General features: G+C 43.0%; 1 protein-coding gene across 2 annotated transcripts in view; it reads left to right on the forward strand.

Annotated features, from left to right (window-relative positions):
• The window catches only part of LOC119726728 (TBC1 domain family member 30-like), a 29685-nt gene extending 14817 nt beyond the window's left edge, over nt 1-14868 (forward strand). The window contains exons 3-12 of one of the 2 annotated variants that reach the window (XM_038198551.1): nt 831-892; nt 2085-2276; nt 3324-3509; nt 6460-6619; nt 7180-7348; nt 8146-8251; nt 9920-10220; nt 10994-11224; nt 12824-12910; nt 13238-14868. In XM_038198551.1, coding sequence (XP_038054479.1) covers nt 831-892; nt 2085-2276; nt 3324-3509; nt 6460-6619; nt 7180-7348; nt 8146-8251; nt 9920-10220; nt 10994-11224; nt 12824-12910; nt 13238-14226 — 2483 coding nt within the window. In that variant the 3' untranslated portion in view covers nt 14227-14868. The remainder of the gene's footprint in view (nt 1-830; nt 893-2084; nt 2277-3323; nt 3510-6459; nt 6620-7179; nt 7349-8145; nt 8252-9919; nt 10221-10993; nt 11225-12823; nt 12911-13237) is intronic. The other variant, XM_038198552.1, reaches the window with a different exon arrangement.
• Nucleotides 14869-15389: the final 521 nt, after the last annotated feature.

The raw sequence follows: 15389 nt of genomic DNA on the forward strand, positions 1-15389 counted from the left end.
TGTGTGGTTAAGCTCAGGGCAAGCAGGCAGATTGGTCACGCTTCACTCCTCTCCACAGTGCTGTTTTTTGTGTGCATTGACTCTCTGTGTGACACAATTACTTTAAAGGGAAAATACAACATTTGCAAACATCAAAAAGTAAAACTACCAAATCATTTTGAAATAACTTGCTGGACTGTTAGTGAATGACAGTGTAAAGCATCCTGTAAAATCATGGCACCTGGTATACTGTCATTTTCAAGAAAAGCGGTATTTTTGTATCAATTTCCAACGCTGATCGGCCGACCAGCATTGGAAAAAAAAGGCTTTTTTTTCAAATACTGGCCCCAATTGACCATCGCACTTGTTTGCAATCGATTACACACCTATGAACGGGTACAAGCCAGCTAGACTGGTTCCCTGACCTTACAATTCCCCAATGTATGTAAACTGCTCTGTTTCTTCTTATATGGAGTCAGGGAACCAGACTACAGGAAAATGATTGTTTTTCTTGGTTTTTATAGCATTTTCGAACCCAAAACATCAAAAAAGTCAGTGTAACTATATTTGCTGTATATTTCCAACCCCCCAATTCCATCCATTTCTGAAAATTACAGCAAAAGCAAATGATGTATATCCCCTTTAACACAAGTGTGGGTGCTAAACTCAAGGGCAAAAGTGGTTTTGCAAAACTCGGAGGGTTGTGATGTACAGAAGGCAAGTAGGAGGGTTAACAATTACTGCGCAGCACGTTAATAGTCCTTCAGAGAGTGTTTTTTCGTTACACTTTTCAGATTTCCCCTTTCCATTTTGTGTGTGAATTATATTCTTTCTTCTTTACTTCTTTCAAGGTGTGGATGCAAGACTTAAATTCAGCATCGAGCCACTGCCTGGAAAGAGAGCATTTCGTCAGGTACACTGCATTATTTAAAGTCATTCCAAACTGAAAGTTGTGCATTTAGACCAATATGGATAATTGAAAATTTGTCTCCGCCCCCCCCCCCCTTTTTTTCGAGGGAAATGCCAACTTCTTTTTTGTTAGTATTTATTTGTGCAATATATGTAATACATGCAGTTCTGGCAATACGGGTGAAGATTGTTAACTGTTTAAAACGACAAATTTGTGTCCATAAGACAAAAGATTTCGCAAACTCACCATTCTTCATAGAGGTCCGCAAAACGGGACATGTACTTGTTCATTAACCCTAACTCCCTAGGGTGATTTACTAGGAACCATTTTCATCCTTGCAAATCCCAACACCATATGGTAAACTGTGCACGTAAACAGTTGGACTCTGTTTATTTGTGGTATGCCTAATCCCACCTAAAGCACAGTCAGTTTACTAGTGCAGTACTCATCCTAACAGATTCCAACAAACCCTGGTGTTGGAGTTTGGCTGGTTAGGCCAAAAAAAAAAGTCTCCAGTTTCTGGTATGGAGCTTGCCCCAAAAGTGGTGCGGCGACGCGGCTTTTTTTTTTTTTTACCTGTTTTTTTTTTTTTGGCTTCAAATGTCGGCTGATGACTGCAAATGGTGCCCGACTAAACTTAGTGCAAATATATGGGAGTCCAGAGAGGCCACATAAAGCTTATTCTCGATCATAACCCCATCTAAAAACACGTTAAAATTGTGCAGCAGCAGAATTCCAGTCAAACCAGTGAGTTTGGCGGTTTTGAGACATCATCTTTTATTGAAAAAAAAACTTTTTCATTTTGCCGACGCGCATGGCTACGGCGACGCGCGCGCATACCAGAAACCGGAGCCTTTTTTTTTTTGGCCTTAAGGATCGTTACGGTTAATATCAAATGCCTACATTTTATCAAGTGCCTCTTAATCCCTCATCATGTGTCAGTTACTGTATATATCCCACAACTTGACGTCATTGAAGCGCGATGAATAACTTCTTATCAATTCAAAGACATTTTTTTATTTGCCTGAAAATATGAATGAGGGCCATTTTAATTCTGAGCATACAATTTCTGTGTGCCCTTGGGACAGGCAAGCCTAGATACATGTAGGCTTCTTCTACCTAGAGCATGTATAGGAAGCACATATCACCCTCAAGCAACTTGACTAATATTCCTTCTGCCTCATCAATAATTCAGTGGTACGACGCTCTGCGGGCCGTGGGCCGACTACCCAAAGGCCTCCCCCAGGAATTCCGCAAGTCGGTCTGGTTGAGCCTGGCCAACCGACACATCAAACACCTCAAGCTGGACTGGCCCAAGACGGTCAAATTCACCTTCAATGACCGCAGTAACCCTGATGATGACACTCTGGGTGTCCAGATTGTCAAGGTGGGTGTCTTTTCTTTTTCTTTTCTTTTTCTTTCCTTGGAAGTCACCTATTTACAAGGCTTAAAGCCAATCAGGGTAAGGGCTACAAAAATATAGGCACAGGGGTCTCTTGCTCCTGTACCCCATAAGCACATCTGAGCAGTGCGGTAGAGGTACGTGCTTTACATGACCTAGTCTTAGAGCATCTATAGACAAATCCGGCGGCAGCCATTTTGTGCGGTGGCACCCAGCTGGTGCGAGTCACACTCGGGGAGTAGGCACACACACCGGGCTCATTTGACCAATAGGAATACCAAAATGCGCTCGCGCCTCTTCTTTAAGAACGTGTCCAGCACGCGCGTGAACGTGACACTGGAACCGCAGTTACGGCTACCAATTCTGTTTGCCGGATTCTACTATAAGGACTCATAACAGATCATGTTCATTAACCCTCCTATGGAAACATGCATTGTCAGCCTGGTTATTACTTGGGTCAATATTGGTCAAGACCCCCATTGGTTTGTACACAATATGCCAGGAGGTGAGATACAAACATTTTGACCATTGGTGACCTCTTAAATATAGGGAGGGTTAAGAACCACTTGGTCAAGGATGCGGTAATCAGCACAGATGTTTTAATCAAACCTACCGGTACACTACCGCTGCATAGCTAGGGTTAAAGCTAGGAGCTGGATCAACCCTGGATCCACTGTCAGCAGAGCCAAGTCCAATTGATCACAAGTTGACAAGGCATGCATCACATTTAACCAGTGTGTTCATAGGTTGCTGGATTTCTACCCAAGTAGAGCCTCTCTACCCTGCTCCCTGATTAGATTTTAACCGTGCAGAGTGCAGGACCTCCTTTAAACCCCTGTTTGAGCTTGCCAGTTTGAAAGCGGTTGCCAAAATCTCGTGGGTTTGTCCCGGGTCCAGAATGTAAATTTTGGTTGGTCTGAAAGGGCCTTTGAAGTGTAAGTGATCTGCCCAGTGTCTGTACAGCATTTCGAGGATTCAGGACAGATTACAGGGTTAATACATTGCTCAAAACTGTCCACCTTTGCCCTGCAGGACTTGCACCGTACCGGCTGCAGTGGCTTCTGTGGGCAGGAGGCGGAGGACGACCGCGTGGTCCTCAAACGGGTCCTGCTGGCCTACGCCCGCTGGAACAAGGCCGTCGGATACTGCCAGGGGTTCAACGTCCTCGCTGCGCTGATTCTAGAGGTCATGGAGCGCGTTGAGGACGATGCTCTCAAGGTAGGCACTTCAATGTACAGCGAGACAGTGGCTGTTTCAGAATTACTTGGCTACTGATAGAAATTATACACATGCACATATGGCTGCAGCCACTTCCCGCAGACCGGTGTGTTATTTCCAGCCGTAGCCGAGCGATACGGACACGGCCAGTGTATTGGCTCAAAATGTCGCCCTCTAGAGACTACAAGCTATTATATTGGCTTGATGTCATTGTTTCAGTGTTTGTAGTTGTGTTCCCCTTGCTCTCCAACAAAAATTGATTTTTTGTTTTCTGTTAATAAATTTTTAAACTTGTATGTTTAATTCACACTGAAAAACCTCTTTGTTTTCCACTTCCTTTTTTGGACGTCCGCAACCCTCTGAAAGGGCACAAACACATCTGCTTTGCGAGCAGACTGACTCCTGGTTTGTACATTAGCGATACTGATTTTAGGGTGGAACCAGCCTACCCCCTCAAGAACGGAATTATTGGTGATTTTTTTCGGTCGATGTCTCATTCAAAAGTGAATAACTTTTATATTGCTAGAGAAATAGCTATTTAGAAAATGAATAACTTTTTCGGGATTGAAACACGTAAATAACACGGGGAATCATCTTTAACTTAGTTAATTAATTTTCTTTTGTCAGAGATATATAACCATGCTTAAGTCGCTGTTGGATTGTTTGTTTTATAATGATTTTTAGAGATTACCTGAAAGTTACATTTTTTGACAAATTTAGGGAACACATTTTTCTAGAACATAGATAATGTGAAGAGCTCCCTTTGTTGTTTGGTTAAGATTACACAGATTTGCAAAGCCAGCTGTCTCACAAAGGGTCCACACTGTTGTGAAGTATGTGTGTGATTGATTTATGGAAATTGTCCTTGTTGCATCATTACCTTTAGATATTTGAAAGAAGTGTACATTATGCTGGAATCCTGCAATAGTGCGTCATTGAAAGTTGATCATTGATGGTAATCAGTGACATTTACATGAACACAGATGTTGGCCATCTGTACAGCATTCAAATGAAAAAAAGTAATTTTTTTTTTTTTAATCTTGATGTCATGAAAGTTTACAACAGGGCTGTCAATTCTTGAAGTTTCCTGAAACTTCCAAACAATTTTTAAGTGGTTTCTCCAGAGGAACTTCTGTCTAAACACCTGAAAGTGTTACCGACACCGAATTTAGAAACTTGCACAACCATGGCTTTGCAAATGCTGTACGCTAGGGAAAACCACAACTACCGAAGGCTGCCTGCTGCTTGCTTAGAAGAACGATTACATAACACATAACAGAGTAACAGTAGACCGGTTTTGGGATGATACAGTAAAGTCTATTGGAAGAAACATTTGAGACAACCATTTAGAAAAAAAAGGTGATACGCACAACATTTCTCCACACCCTGAGTGATCGGAATGTTCTACTTGGAATACCATTAACGTTTAATTGGGAACACATTGTTCTTACCCAGAAAAAAAAGAGGGAAAATCTGGGCCCAATTTCGCGGTGCTGCTGAGAACAGACATCTGCTAAGCACATAAAATATTTGCTCAGCAAAAACAGGTTACCAACAAATTTGTCATACAGAGTCTTCTGCATATCACGTGATTTGTGCTTGGCACTTGGAATCTGCTGAGCAATATTTTCTGCTAAGCATACCAGTGAAGTAAGATTTGAGGCTTTGCATGATGGAGGTACTAAGGAATGAAAGGTTTGCGGAAACGCCATGTGCGAATAATTTCTCAAACTAAGAGAATGGTTCTGAAAAGAACCAGAGGTATAAACTCGACGTTCTGGTCAGTATGCTCTGACTGTCTTCAGGAGAGTGCCTAAACTCTAAGAAAGTAACACATAAGTACTAAATGCAAAATTGACCAGTGAAAATGGGATGTAAAATGGGATCATACCAGTGAAATTGGGACGTTGGGACGATTTGACAGAGCTGCTGAGAGAATAAATCTGATAAGCACGAAAATATTTGGTAACCAACAAACAGGTTAACGGTCATAATGTCATGTATTTATGCAATGTATTTTGCTTGTGACTTGTGGGTTCACAGCTGAATTTTGCTTGGTCCATAAATCTGGGCCCAATTTCATGGCTTGCTAACCACAGAATTCCAGGCTTACGATCACCAGTTTGTGGTAACAGTGCTACCAGGAAAATTACGTTAATTATTGACCCTCCCTGTAAGCACAGAATCCTTAGTTATGGGATGTATGCACGTGCAGAAGCCAAAATTCCTCGCTAACCTGTAAAATGTGCTTTAAACGTAAGCACTTAATTTTCTACTACAGTTAGCAGGGATTTTTCATTTATGGTAAGCAGAGCCATGAAATTGGGCCCTGCTGAGTTATGAGCTCTGTGCGCTACCAAAAGAGGGCGCCCTTTTACCTAGCAACGACGTCCCATGGGCGGTACATTTCGCTGGTTGACGCGCATCGTTCCTTGTGTGTGACGCACGTACACCAGGGGATTTGTTCTATGTACACGCAGTGGCCGCGCACCCCCAACTGTACTTCCTTTGCCGGTGAGGGGGTACTTGTGAACGGAGCGGATATTTTCTGCGGCTGTGTGTTACAGCTCTGAGAAATCTGGTTCGTTAGTGTGACGTCAGTTCAGTTTAAACCACGCCCACTGGCCATTAAGTAGCATTGGAACCATCGGAACCGGAAGCTGAAGCAACTTGATTGTTGATCTAATGGGCGCTAGTAATCAGTGGTGTGCACTAATAAACAGTGGTGCGCACGCGTGTATGACGTTTTTACTAACGAACCTGGTTGCCCCCAAGTGGTCCAGAAATTAGCATAAATTTGCATGCAAATTAACATGGAGATGCCCCATGCAAGCTAGGAAAACATTTGAAATTACTGCTTGATGTATTTTGAATAGAGCAGTGTGAAAGGAACAGCAAGTTTCTCATTACTTTGTCATTTCCCATTCTCTTTGTACTTTCTCAACAACAGGTCATGATATTCCTAATAGACCACGTTCTGCCAGACAGCTACTTTGCCAATAACTTGAGGGCGCTGTCCGTGGACATGGCGGTGTTTCGGGAGCTGCTGCATTTCAAGCTGCCAGAGTTGGCCGAGCACCTGGACAAACTTCAAAAGACCAGCAACGACGGTTAGAACGACATTTTAGTGTTTGGACGAGCATAATAATAATTGCTCGGAGGTCACACAGAATTTCATTAAAACCTAAAGCATCCAGCAATAAATTTCTTTGAAATACTAGCACACACATTTTCTGAGTACAGTCAAGATGAAAAAGCAAGCATTGTTACTATTATTATTTATTTCTGGTAAATACACCAAGGATTCCTCAAAAGCTCCCTTGGCACTGTAGCTAGCAAGCCTGAAGACACCTGTAAAGAGAAGACAATGAGAACCAATTACAGTTTTAGAGATGGGAGGAAAACCCCAGAAGAATAGTCTAGGGAAAACCCATGGAATCAGGTAGGGACTGAAAACCCAATCCACATGTCGACACAGGCAGGACTCGAACCCGGGTCACAGCAGTGGAAGGCTAGGAAAGTACTGCTACGCCATTGAACCTGACTCACCTTTGATGTAAAGAAAAGGCACTTGTGACTTTGGTATTGTATCTGTTGGGTAGGGTTTCTGGTGTATACAGAAATCTCACACCATTCCACCTTCCTGCCCTCCCTTTTTCTCATCTTCCAGGTAGCTACGAGCCCCCTCTGACCAACGTCTTCACCATGCAGTGGTTCCTGACCCTCTTTGCTACCTGTCTTCCCAAGCCGCTGGTACTCCGTGTCTGGGACAGTATCTTCCTAGAAGGCTCGGAGATCCTACTTCGGGTGGCCATGGCGATCTGGGCCAAACTGGCCGAGTGAGTATTAACTTGAATCCCGTCAGATGCGACACAGTGTCACCGGCGTAACAGTTTGGTGGGACCCTGTTGCACTGGGCCATCAACACCAGTGCGTAAACTGTCAATTCTGAGACAGTATTGGGAGCCAATCCCATTGAACAATGCCAGTGTCGTATCCTGTTGCAGTTGGCTTCCGTAGACTCTGAGGCAGTTTGACTTGTGGGATCTTGTCACACTTGGCAGGCTTCTCACTTTGACCACTGTGCGTGTAAATCCTGCCTAGAACCACGCTTCACCGGGGCATTTTGTAAAACCTGGCTCCAGAACCATTTAGATTCTTTTGTTGCCCAAACACCCTGGATAAATCATATTGGAGAGATTCGGCATGCGAACAGATTAACACAGGCAGTGTTTAGCTATTTGTTATACGTTATCATCGATTTCGTTGTTTTTTATCTGACGCATCGTATGCCTACTTGTAAATATCCGCTTAGCTATAAGGAACCGTTACCAGTGGCAGCATCTGATGGAAGCCTCGTTTCTGTGGCTGAGATTGATTTTAAATACATGTTGAGCATTTCATCCTCTCTCAATCAAATCATACATGATGGAAAAAAAATTGACAGAAAAAGAAGAATATTGACAATTTTCAAACTGACATGTAGCAAGCAATATAACAAATTGTACACGCGTAGCAGAAGGTGAGTTGCATGTGACGTCACTAGATGACGTCACTAAATTGATGACTGCATCCGGTGCGCAAGCATCCAACCATTCTCATGCTTAAATCTCTCTTATTGCTTTGTCCCCTGCAGTAAACTGATGGAGGTGGAGAGTGCGGATGAGTTCTACAGCACGATGGGTCTCCTAGGCAACAAGATGCTGAAGGGAGAGATCATCGACGGAGACGAACTCATCCAGGTAAAGGAGAAAAGGCTCGGATACATCGAATTCACTTTGGAAACGCATTGTTGTAGTAGAGTCCATCACAAGTCCATCACAATTCCGGTAAAAAAAAAGTCCTTTTATAAGTCAATTCGCAAGCAACAGCGGGTGGACAATTCGTTTGTGACGGTTCATTTGAACAGCTTGTGACTTGACTTGAGGCCGAAGGACTTGTGATGGACTCAACTTCAACACTATTGAGAAGATTTGGTGTGTTTGTTTTTGTCTCAAAATTTATGTTCAAATTAATGTCCTTTAGTATTTGCATGAATTCTGCAGGTCTTCGGTTATACTCTGTATGTAGGTCATATATTATACAAAATATTGACTCTCTTGAGTGGTGTTGTGAAACTAGCCTCCCGAGGTGAATCATGAAGCATTCTATTTTTTCCGAGGCGAAACCGAGGGAAAATAGAATGCTCCATGGATCACAGAGGGAGGCAAGTTTTACTACACTTCAAGATAAAGCCGTCAATATTTGTTTAAATTTAACACCTCTCCCACAGATTCTGCATAATTTTAAGCAATAACTAAGTAATTTAATCTAAATATAATGAAAATGTACTTCAATTCGAATACAAAATTGGTTGAAAATTTTCCTGCACTTTTTCCAAACTACCCCTTCGCAAAATGTTGAACCCAGGTACGTGGCGCACGCTAGCGCTTGGGAACAATGCGCACACCCATACCCATACATGCATTTATGCATATATAGTACTTTGGTTGCTACAGGTATAGTACTTTGGTTACTATGGATATAGTACTTTTGGCCGTGCACAGCAAGATAGCAAAAATAGCGAATACCATATTACTTGCTCCTGGCCAATCAAGATACAGAATCTGTGGTTGAGGTGTTGTAAACTTGTTTAGCCTCACCAAATTCTGTCTGCTACAGGTTTACCCACAAGCACCTATTCTGCATTGTATTACATTGTACATGTGTTTTTTCACCAATAAATTTATCCATAAACCGTGTATTGCTTGGGCGGTTTTTGGTGCAGTGTAGTGAGTAACGGCCAGGGTGGATTGGGGTTGTCTGGCTTTACAGTTCTGTATGCCTCAAGATCATGAAAAACAAAATGGTTGTATGATATCACTCTGATGGAATTAGTGTTAAAGATGGAATTCCTCTTAACTTTGTCAAAGATTGACCAGCTTTATCCGGGTTTTAATAGTCGCACTATGATGTATCACATTCTTGTTGAGATTATTTTGTACACTTAGCGAGTTCATTTTATATTTTGCCATTAACCCTCCCGCTATATTAAGCAGTCACAGACAGTCAAAATTCACTTCCACTTCCCCTGCTAATAACAAAGGCTGGTCAGCAGCAGTCAGATCACATGTCAAGCAAGCACTAACTATGTCTAGTCAAACTAAGTCAACAGACAAAGCAGGCAAGTTGTGGTCACAGCTGTTTTATCACTCACCTGGAGTCAAAGCATAGCTGTATCAAGTTACTTAATCAGTCCCAGCCAGTCAATCCTGCTTTATGTAGGCTGGGAATTCTTACGGGGCAAAAACAGTAACTTGATTGATTTTGACCACAAGGACAACTTGGCACAGAATGTATGTTTGCATGGGAGGGTTAAAGAGAGAATTTTGAGAATTTTTTTTTTTTTTATTAATCTGATTTCTCAACAGACCATTTACTCCCTGGCACCGTTTCCCTTCCCCCATCTGAACGAGATCCGGGAGAAGTACATGTTCAGCATCACCCCCTTCGCCCCCCTGGGCTCCCTCCCCGAGAAGTCCGAGGGAGGAGCCAAAGGGAGGGGCGGGGCTGGGGGAGGAAGGGGCGGGGACACCGGGCACGGAGGGAGTAAGAAGGAAGGAGGGAAGAGCGACGAGGAGGGTGATCTGGACGAGGATGAGATCATGCTGACCTGCTTCACCAGCTTGTTCCCGATACCGTCGTCGCCCTCCAGGGGCCGTTTGGAAGCAGGTATGGGATATCCTTAAATTAAGAATCTTATATTGGGTTTTGCCCTTCATTGACGTATTTTCATAATTACTGTCAGTGCTGTCACAGGGCTTGAGAGAAATTTTTTACAGGATTGTAAAATTCGGGTGGGACTCGAACCCTTGACCTCCTGCCCACTAGTGTAGTAATCACTCAGTAACCGAACCCAGGGCTGGTTGGTTCAGATCTGACAAAGCAGTGAGCGCCGCAATCAACTCTATTTTGCGCGATGAAATTTGATGTTTTTTATTAAGCACTCCCTCCCAGATGGTTTGGGTAGGGTCCTGATCAGAGTGTAGTAGTGATAAGGGATTGAATAGAACTGGACAAGCCTAGAATAACTCAGCTGGCTTAGTCTGACTAATTTTAAGAATTGTAGGTTTGAGTTGCGCCTAAGTATAATACAAAAACAAATAGTCAGATACCAAGAGCCTTTGTTTTTTCAAAGCAATGGTCAAGGATTTTTTATTACATTTACTTATATACTTTTCACACTAGTGTGCTGTACATGTTAGTCTTGTGCTGTAAGTTTTTAAAAAAAAGCTTAGCAATTGTTAGTTTTTGTCGAAATGAATAAGTTTGTCATATTGAATAAACCTGTTAACTAAAACACTCAAAAACAAAATTTCAGTCAATTGAGTTAACTTGTTCTTCATAGAACAGTACAGATTTCTTAAAAAAAGACATATGTCTACAAAAAAAATCACATGTGCTCAATGAACTGGATTGTTAAAAATTCTGACTAATTATTGCAGGTGAGAAAGGCGAGCAGTCGGCCGTCAGTCCCAGCGACATCACCCGGGTCAGTCCTGGTGCGTACGGAGCCAGCTCCAGTGAGGACGGCCTGAGCCAGAGGCTGTCCACGGCAATGCTGGAGAGAATGAACACGGACATCTACGCCCTCAAGAAGCAGTACTGGCGCATACAGAGAAGGCAACAGCAGGCCCACGTCATCTACAGCTCTGGCAACAAGGAAGAGGACAGAGGTACATTCATTTTCATAGTGGGAAAAGTAACACCAGACAGTAGACAAGTACTGACATTTCCCAACCCCCAAGGACAGAAATGGGTGAATCTTTTGTTCACTGTGAGTGCGTTCTTAGTGTTTGAGCAAGAATTATGGTGAACCATTAACCATAGAGTATTTTCTTACCCATGCTAGTCACAGTGTTGTAGTCAAGCCCACCACAAGTCCATCACAAGTCCTTTCACATAAGTAAATCACAAGTACAGTGGAACACCGCTATAATGAACATCGTTGGATCCACAGAAAGTGTTCGTAATAACGATCGTTTGGTATAGCGATTTTGACCGCCGGTACCCTCTTTTGACCATAACCGACATTTCTCACGAGTGGTTTTCCCTTCTTTTCCTTGTGGGAATAATATTCATCTAACTCTTCAACATTCAAACACGATGTAACTATGGGTCGTTTGATGTTCGGGAATTAAAAGTGGCCCAAGTAGTGTTTAATACATGTACAACCGGTAGAATTTTTGTTAATCTGTTGACTTTTTTTAACAACAATGTTCGGTACGTTTTGTACATTAAAACCGGGAGCCTAGGATGATGTTCGGTATAGCGGAACATTCGGTATAGCGGCGTTCGGTATAGCAGCGTTACACTGTACTTGTAACAGGGGAGGATAACAAAGGAATGCGTTGGTTACAATTCATTTGAATAGCTTGTGACTTGACTTGAGACTGGAGGACTTGTGGTGGACTTGTGGTGGACTTGTGATTGACTTGTGGTGGACTTGTGGTGGACTTGTGGTGGACTTGTGGTGGACTTGTGGTGGACTTGTGATTGACTTGTGGTGGACTTGTGGTGGACTTGTGGTGGACTTGTGGTGGACTTGTGGTGGACTTGTGATTGACTTGTGGTGGACTTGTGGTGGACTTGTGGTGGACTTGTGGTGGACTTGTGAACGACTTGTGAACGACTTGTGAACGACTTGTGAACGACTTGTGAACGACTTGTGAACGACTTGTGAACGACTTGTGGTGGACTTGCGGTGGACTTGCGGTGGACTTGCGGTGGACTTGCGATGGACTTGCGATGGACTTGCGATGGACTTGCGATGGACTTGCGATGGACTTGCGATGGACTTGTGATGGACTTGTGAGAATTTGTGAAGACTTGTGATGGACTCGACTACAAAACACTGGGTAGTTGACTCTGTCAAAGGCATTTCGTTGTCATCGGTATCTCCTGTTACTCGTGGCCTTTTTGGTGATTTGACTTGTGATGGACTAGCAGTTGATCTGTGATTTGACTTGGGATTTCACTTGAGAAGGACTTGTGATGGAGTTGTGTTTAAATATGATTTTCCTTGTGATTTGACTTGTGATTGACTTTAAATTTGACTGTGAATTTGACCTCTGATTTGCCTTTTGATTTTACTTGTGATTGACTTGACTACAACTCTGGTGCTTTCACAAATTTTCACAATTTTAAAAAAAAAGCAAATTTAATGTTCTAAATTGGCGTGAGTAACTCACAAAGTGATTTAAGCCTCATTTTGCTGGATCGGTATGTCGATTGCTACCATTTGTAATATGTAAGGTATGTTTGATTGCTCCCAGGACGGAGGCATAAGGAACCCAAGAGGAACTTCTCCACCAGCCTAGACTCACCATCAGCAATAAACCACCTACTCATCGGGAAACATGGCAAGTAGACAGTTTGTAACAGTAGGTTCTTTGTCAAACTGGCTTGGTAAAAGCAAACCCCCCCCCCCAACAAAAAATACTAAGAGACCATCAAGAGTGACTCAAAAGGGCAGATAGAGTACAAGTGCAAAACTAACTTATTGATTGTAACCATGTGGGTTTTTGTGTGTTCCCATTTTAACAGTGTATATTAGTAGACAAAGTAACTCAAAAAATGTCAGCTATTGACACAGCAGTGAAACTTTCAACACCACAATTCCCCGCAGTTCTGATTTTTGGGCCAGTGATACCAATAACAGTTACCAAATGTACACTCTTTGTTTACAGGTCTGGGCAAAAAGAATCGCAAGGTCGCAGTCGGCGTTCCGACAAAGATTGCCAATCAAAAGTCTCCGTCCACAAGCAGTATAGGAGGGCACGGAAGCAGCCAATCTGTGACAGAGACCATCGATGATGACACCAACGGGACGAGGACGGAAGAAGCAAGACCGGTAAAACTAGAAGGGGAGCCGGAAGAGAATGTTGGATCTCAGAATGAGACAGAGTGTGCAGCTGAGGAAAATGCTAGGGAGGAGGATAATGTAGAGAAGGATGAAGATGATGAATTAGCAACAGTGTCCGTTGAACCACCAGTCGGTTTACTTATTGACTTCGGGAGTCCCCAACATTTAGCTAGTGGGGGTAAATGCAAGCTTGCTGAGGATTCCTGTAACATTACATTGGACGATACTGCGGATCCAGCTGTCGGCCATTCTGAGCAGAATGGCTCTGTGTCGCACGGAGAGAAACCGGGAGATGACAGGAGGGAATCAACAATGGACACGGAACGTAGGAGAAGCGTCGCAGATGAGCCGTCGCGGTCCAAATTGGCGGCCCCATCCAGAGAGACGGGTACAGTGAGCCCGTTAGTCCAGGAGCGACGGTTCAACTTTGCCACGGAGGCCTACAAGCCAGAGCTGGGTCAGAGTGCCGTGGAAGGCACGGGCAACCCTAAGATGTACGGCCAGTCCAACGCCTACCGGCCGTGGCTCAACGCGTCCACGTGCTCGGACTCGGACTCGGACTCGGCCGACAACAACGACGACGAAGAGAGAGGGCCATCGTCCGCCAAGAACAAAACTGTCCAGGCTTACAATCCCTTCCCTGCCCGTCGGCTGAAAAGCGAAAAGGACCGAACGCGGACCCGGCTCAAAGTGGGTCTGTATAAAGCAGGGGATCGGGGACATGAGAACGGACTGAACCCCAAGGATAGACGCTGTGTCAACCAACAGCTGGGAAACAGCTCAAGGGGGGTGAAACTGGCGGGCAGATTCTAAAAAGTGGTATTTATTTTGCGCACTTAACAAATCATTAGCATTAGGGGGAGGGGCTGCAGCCATCGTTTTCAATTGTCTGTCTGCATTTTACCAACCTGGATCCACCACTGAAAACCACTTCACCTGTGGTTTTTCAATTGTCATGACTACATGCCCTTGCAGTTAATTGGTCGACTGTACACAGAAGTGTGGTACTATTCATTTTTGAAACTCTTAAAACAGATGTCACAAACCATGTTAGCATTGTTACTTCCAGTACTTCAAACACAGCTCAGGATTTCATGTTATACCAAAAATATGTCAATTGTTTCCTTAGGTGATGTAGAACACTTCTTGGTAACAATTTCCAGTGCTGTGTACTTACATATTTAGTGAAGACGGTAGCTTGCATGAGTCTAAGCTTTTTAAGATTTAGAAAGCAGTTATTGTTGAGTAATGTATCAGCAATTCTTTCGATTCAGAAGATTATGTGACATCTCTGTCATTTCAGCCATACCTAGATGGACATTTCAAGATTGGCCATTCTATAAATTTAGGGTCCAAAGTGTGACATTTTTCCTTTCTTGTGACCTCGGATTTTTGTTACTGACCATTCTTGTATCATTAAGAATGACTTCAAAGGATTTTTTTTATTTATTAATATGTGGTGCTTTATATACAGCCTGTCTAAAAAAAAATGGTACAATCAGAAAAAAAAATTGGTTAACTATGACATTTCAAAATAAGTCATTCTTACTTGGCATAATATTAAAGAACAAAGACTGGGCTTTCCAATAGTGTTTGTTTGATCTTATTTGCTTTTGTCAATGCAGAGATATAATCAATTTAGTGTGATACACCAAAATCGATTTTGTGCCACTTTTATGCATGGGCAGAGTTGTTTCGAGTACTGTGCCATGCTGTCTTGAAGCTCACAAAAGATTGCAACTTGGCAAAAGAAACTGAAGATCATTTCCACCATTACGTAACTGTTTTCGCACCTTTTAAAGTTTCTTTATGAAGTTAATCCCCTCTTTGAATTTCAAATCTGTTCAAGTGTGATTAACGTTTTGTTTAACTAATTCTTTCACCGTTCTCACTCAACCAGAAAGTGGCACAAACTCGATTTTTGTGTTCCGTAGTAAACTGGAGTTATCTCTGGATTGACAAAAGCAAATGAGATG

This window comes from Patiria miniata, unplaced genomic scaffold (assembly GCF_015706575.1).
Source record: "Patiria miniata isolate m_02_andy unplaced genomic scaffold, ASM1570657v1 HiC_scaffold_2, whole genome shotgun sequence".
Classification (NCBI taxonomy): Eukaryota; Metazoa; Echinodermata; class Asteroidea; order Valvatida; family Asterinidae; genus Patiria; species Patiria miniata.